At 55.3% G+C, this 4,845-nt stretch overlaps 1 protein-coding gene across 2 annotated transcripts in view; it reads right to left on the bottom strand.

The window, feature by feature from the left end:
- Positions 1 to 997: 997 nt before the first annotated feature.
- GTPBP3 (GTP binding protein 3, mitochondrial) overlaps positions 998 to 4,845 on the bottom strand; it is an 8,886-nt gene continuing 5,038 nt past the window's right edge. For both annotated transcript variants that reach the window (XM_027845402.1, XM_027845401.1), the window contains exons 6-9: positions 4,588 to 4,731; positions 3,585 to 3,750; positions 2,624 to 2,893; positions 998 to 2,243 (exon numbers count right to left, since the gene is read on the bottom strand). In XM_027845402.1, the coding sequence (XP_027701203.1) occupies positions 2,012 to 2,243; positions 2,624 to 2,893; positions 3,585 to 3,750; positions 4,588 to 4,731 (812 nt within the window). In that variant the 3' untranslated portion in view covers positions 998 to 2,011. The remainder of the gene's footprint in view (positions 2,244 to 2,623; positions 2,894 to 3,584; positions 3,751 to 4,587; positions 4,732 to 4,845) is intronic.

The following is a 4,845-nucleotide window of genomic DNA, read 5'->3' on the forward strand; positions in this document are numbered from 1 at the left end:
GATTGGGGAAAGCTTCCTCTAAAAGCGTGGCATTTTAGGTGAGACTAAAGAAAGCCAGAGAAACCGAGACGATGATGAGGAGGGAGAGGGTTCCAGTCACTCAGGACAGCCAGGGAAATGGGGCGTGTTGGTCCAGGAAGAGCAAGGACACCAGCGTCACTGCACGACAGAGCCCTGACTATGCACCGAGGGAAAGGTTTCACAAGGCTGGAAAGGCGTGGGGGTGGAGTCTTACCCAAGGGCTCTCCAAGCTAGAGAATTTTATATTTGACCCTGGAGGCCACAGGGAGCCCCGGCCTGGGAAGGAGCCAGACTGGCCTTGGCCCAGGGCCGGGCTGCAGCTGGAATAAAGACCTTTCAAAAACAGAGCTATCCAAAGTAGTCTAGGCTCCTCCCCCTCCCTGGACACCTTCAGGCAGAGACTGAGCAGCCAATTCTCAGAGGACTTGCTTGGCACATAGTAAGCACTTTAATTCGATTCTTAGAGGGCTTGCTTGGCACACATTAAGCACTTTACTGGAGTTCTCAGAGGGCTTGCTTGGTACATAGTAAGCACTTTAATTCGATTCTTAGAGGGCTTGCGTGGCACACATTAAGCACTTTACTGGAGTTCTCAGAGGGCTTGCTTGGCACATAGTAAGCTATTTAAATGCTTTCTCATTCATTCACTCATTGGTGCTGTAGAAGTACGGGAATTCTCTTCAGGTGCAATTTTGACGAGACAACCTTTTGCCATCCTTTCCAATTCTGATTCTTTGATTCTAGATGGGATCCTCAACCTGGAGATATTGAACCTTTTTTTTTTTTTTAAACAATTTGATGACGGTATTTCAATACAATTGGTTTCCTCAGGAATCCTATGTATTTTTAAAATGTTTATTTATTAACATTCATTTTAAAAAATTAATTCTATGTATTTAAATCCAGCCTCAGATACTTACTAGCTGTGTGGCCCTGGGCAAGTCATTTAACTTCTGCCTCGGTTTCCTCAACTGTAAAATAGGGATTAACAGCACCTACCTTGCAGGGTGGTTGTGAAGATCAGATGAAATGTTTGTAAAGCACTTAACAATGGTACACAGTAGGAGCTACATAAATGCAGATTCCTTTCACTCCCCTCCCCCCACTTTATTTTATGTATTAACAACATGATTCCGAGAAGGGGTCCAAAGGCTTCCCCAGAGTGCCAAAGGGGTCCAGGATGCCAAAAAAGGCTAAAAACCCCTGCTTGAAAAAAGGTCCTAGGGGTGGGGTGGCATTCTCCTCCCTACAGCAGGAAGCCAGGCCCCAGATGAACTCACCCAGTTCAGGAAAAGGACCCTTAATAATGAACAAAGAATGAGCCAAAGGACAGCCCAGAGGCTCCCTGGGGTCCAGGATTTCACGTTCTCTTCCCTTTCCATGCCCCTCCTTCCCAAAGGGCTCTTTATGTGATAGAGACTGGCCTGCAGAAGGGGAGGGCCATAAGTGTGGAATACCGAGGTCTATTTTTTAAAATTATATTTATTATATATTATTCTATATTTAATTTAATTATAAATGGTGATGCTTTGGGAGGAGTTAGGGCAGAGATATACTAGCAAATGTAGGTGACATAAGAGAAAAGAGGTAAATAAAATTTCTTTTAAAAAGCCTGTTTACTATCAGGCAGTGCCCTTTCCCCTGCCCTCGAAAGGCCTCGAATGCCTGAGCCACCTCACTTAATCTTACAAGAAGCCTGTCTCCAGCTGAAATCCACATCTCACCTCCTCCCTCTTCTAAGATGATGGAGGTGGGCGCCTAATGGCCTAGACTTCCTGGGGAGAGAGCGGGCCCAGGTCCCAGACTGGGAGGGAAGGCACATCAGAGAAAGAGACAGGGCCAAGGTGGGCAGAGTGGCGTCTACAAACTTCTTCAACAAGCCCAGAGCTTCTGAGTCACACCGGAGAATCCTTCTTGGCCATCCCGCGGCCCTCCCGCTGACCGGGCCGTGCATGCCTGGCCCTGGGGCCCCTACGCAGTCCTTCAGTCCTCACTTGCCGATGCAGAAGTCCCGGAAGATGACCTCGAGGATATCTTCGGCCCCGGCCTGCCCAGTGAGGTAGCCCAATTGCCTTCGGGCGGCCCTCAGCTCCTCAGCAGCCAGTACCAGGTCCCGGGTCCTGCTTTGCTCGTAACGACCCAGGGCTTCACAGCAGCTCTGGAGGTAGTGGCGGTGGCGGGCCCGTGTCAGGACTGGAGGCCCAACAGTCGGATCACCGCATCTGAAAGGGATGCCCATGACTAGGGGAGGAACCAATCCCACCATGGCCCCCAGCTTCTGGTCCCTGCCTCCCAACCAAACATTCTCACCGGAGATACCCAGGAAGAACGGCTACCCTGGGAAGGGTGAACCCCAGCCCTCAGTCTCCCAAGATGAAACAAGTCTGAAAGCCCAAAGATGGCCAATCAGAGGTGGGGGGGGGGGGTCAGAGGGCAAGAGTCTCTGAGGAGAGAAACTGTCAAAGCCAGGGGTTCACATGGTCAGGAACAGGAGATGGAGAGAAAGGGAGCTCAGTGAGAAGGCAGAGGTCAGTCAGTACAGAAGGTCAGATAGCTCAGAGGCGGGAGGGCAAGACAAAATGGCAAGTGGGGTGGTCCTCACACAGCAGCCAGCTCCCTCTTTAAGGAGGCCAGCACAGCCTCCAGGCCGGCCTCTGTCTTGCAGGACAGCAGGAGATGGGGGGGCAGGGCAGGCCCCCTGGGCTGCATCCCCTCTGGCAGCAGGTCAGCCTTGTTAAGTACCAGCAGGATGCGGCGGCTGGGGGTGGAGGGTCCCCCAGGAGTCACCACTGTCTCCAGGAAGTGACGGCTACAGGCCGAGGCCAAGTCTGTGGCATCGAGTAGGGCCAGCACGACGTCGGCTTGAGCCAGCCTGTGGGGACGGGATGGAAGCAGGAGGAGCCTGAGTCAGAGGGGTGCTGGGGACCATCCCACTGCAAAAGAGGCCCGAGGGTCGGGAGACCTGGGCTCTTGCCCTGGCCCTGCGCCTGAGCAGCTGGGGCAGTCCACTTCCCTCGCTGACCCTCAGTCTCCAGTCTATGAAATGGAGATAAGGCTCCTGGGCATTGTCGAGGTCAAAGGGGGCTTCTTCAGTGCAAGGGTGAAGGTGACCAGCTGGGGTTCACCTCACCCTTCTAGAAGCAGGGTCCTACAAACCTTTAAGCACATCTCTGAATGAATTCCTAACAATGGGATTAAGCTCTTAGGTAAGAGAGAAATGGAAGGTGTTATACGTTAACAGAGCCCAGGGAGGCCCTCCCAACCTCATCTCTTAGACTCCCGGGGACCCCAACCCGACCACACTGGCCCCAGAGTCCAAGACCAGCCCCTCACACACCCCACGAAGGCCTGGGGATGGCCAGCCTAGAGCAGAAGAGCCCTAGGGGAGGGGCAGAAGGGGGTGCTCAGAAGAAGGAAAATGGCCTGAGAAGGAAAAGCCCCTGCCTGCCAGGAGCCTGGAAGCTGTGCTCAGAGACCTGCTGCTCCCATCCCGGGCCAGGACCTTAGCTCCCCCAAGCCGGGCCAGGGGCTGGGGGAGCCCCGTGTCTCCCCTGGACCCTCACCTGTCCTGGGCCCGCCGGACGCCCTCCTGCTCCACCAGGTCCGGGCTGTCCCGGAGCCCCGCCGTGTCACTCAGCAGGGCTGGGAAGCCCCCGATGTCCACAGCCGACTCCACCACGTCCCTGGTGGTGCCCGGTTCGGGCGATACAATGGCCACAGGCCTCCGACCTCGGGAGGACGAGTGAGCGTGTCAGTTCCTAGGAGCCTCGTGGCTCGGGCCCCCTCCCCTTCCCAGGATCAGCTCCCAAGTTGCCATCCCAGCAGAACCCCGCGGGTCCAAGGCTGGGCACTGCTGCCCCCTGGTGGCGCCACAGGGAAGCTGGCGCCTGAAGAGACGGCAGGGCGAGTGCTCTCCATCCCCCACCCACCTCTCCCATCTCCTCTTCCTCCCAGGAGGCGCAGTGGTACAGAGGACCTGGGTTCAAATCCTGCCTCTGACGCCTAACTATCTACGTGACCTGGGCCGCAGTCTGGTCATCTGTAAGATGCGGGGGTTGGGCCAGGTGGGCTCTGAGTCATCTGGGAATATTGTCCCCAAAGCTTCTCTCCTTTTCCCAGGAGTCTCCCCTTCTCCTCACACATCTTCCTCCTCCCCCCAGACATCTCCATTTCCCCCTAAACGGCTTCCTCCTCACCCTGAAGTGGGGAGCTCCCCTGCCCTGCCCCAAGAGCAGGTTGGTGGCCCAACGGATAGAATGGTGGGCCAGGAGTCAGGAAGACCTGAGTCCAAATCTAGCTGCAGACACTTACTAGCAGTGTGACCCTGGGCAGGTCACTTAACTGATGTCTGCCTCAGTTTCCTTGTCTATAAAATGGGATTAACAATAGCACTGACCTCAAAGGATTGTGGTGAGGATCAAATGACATATTTAGAAAGGGCTTAGCATAGTGCCTGGCACGTTCTAACAAATGCTTATTCCCTCCCCCTTGTCCCCCCAAACTTCTCCATCCTCCCATCCAGGGTGGGTACACCCACTCCCCATGGGCCTCCTTCCTCCCACTCACTCAGCAGGTTGATGAGACTGCTCTTGCCTGCATTGGCTGGGCCTGCAATGACCACCTGGGCCCCTGAGCGGAGCCGCTCTCCCCGACGGGCATCTTGCAGGTGGGCCAGGAGGGCCTCCCGGAGCCCCTGCACAGTACTGTCCACTGCAGAGACAGGGATGAGAGCCACAAAAGCTTCAGCAAAATGAAAGGGGCTGGGGCTGGCCAGGTGGGGGTGGGGGTGGCCAAGGGTGTCTGAACAGGCGGTGAGGGCTGCCT

Source organism: Vombatus ursinus, unplaced genomic scaffold, assembly GCF_900497805.2.
Source record: "Vombatus ursinus unplaced genomic scaffold, bare-nosed wombat genome assembly UNPS02014961.1, whole genome shotgun sequence".
Taxonomy (NCBI): Eukaryota; Metazoa; Chordata; class Mammalia; order Diprotodontia; family Vombatidae; genus Vombatus; species Vombatus ursinus.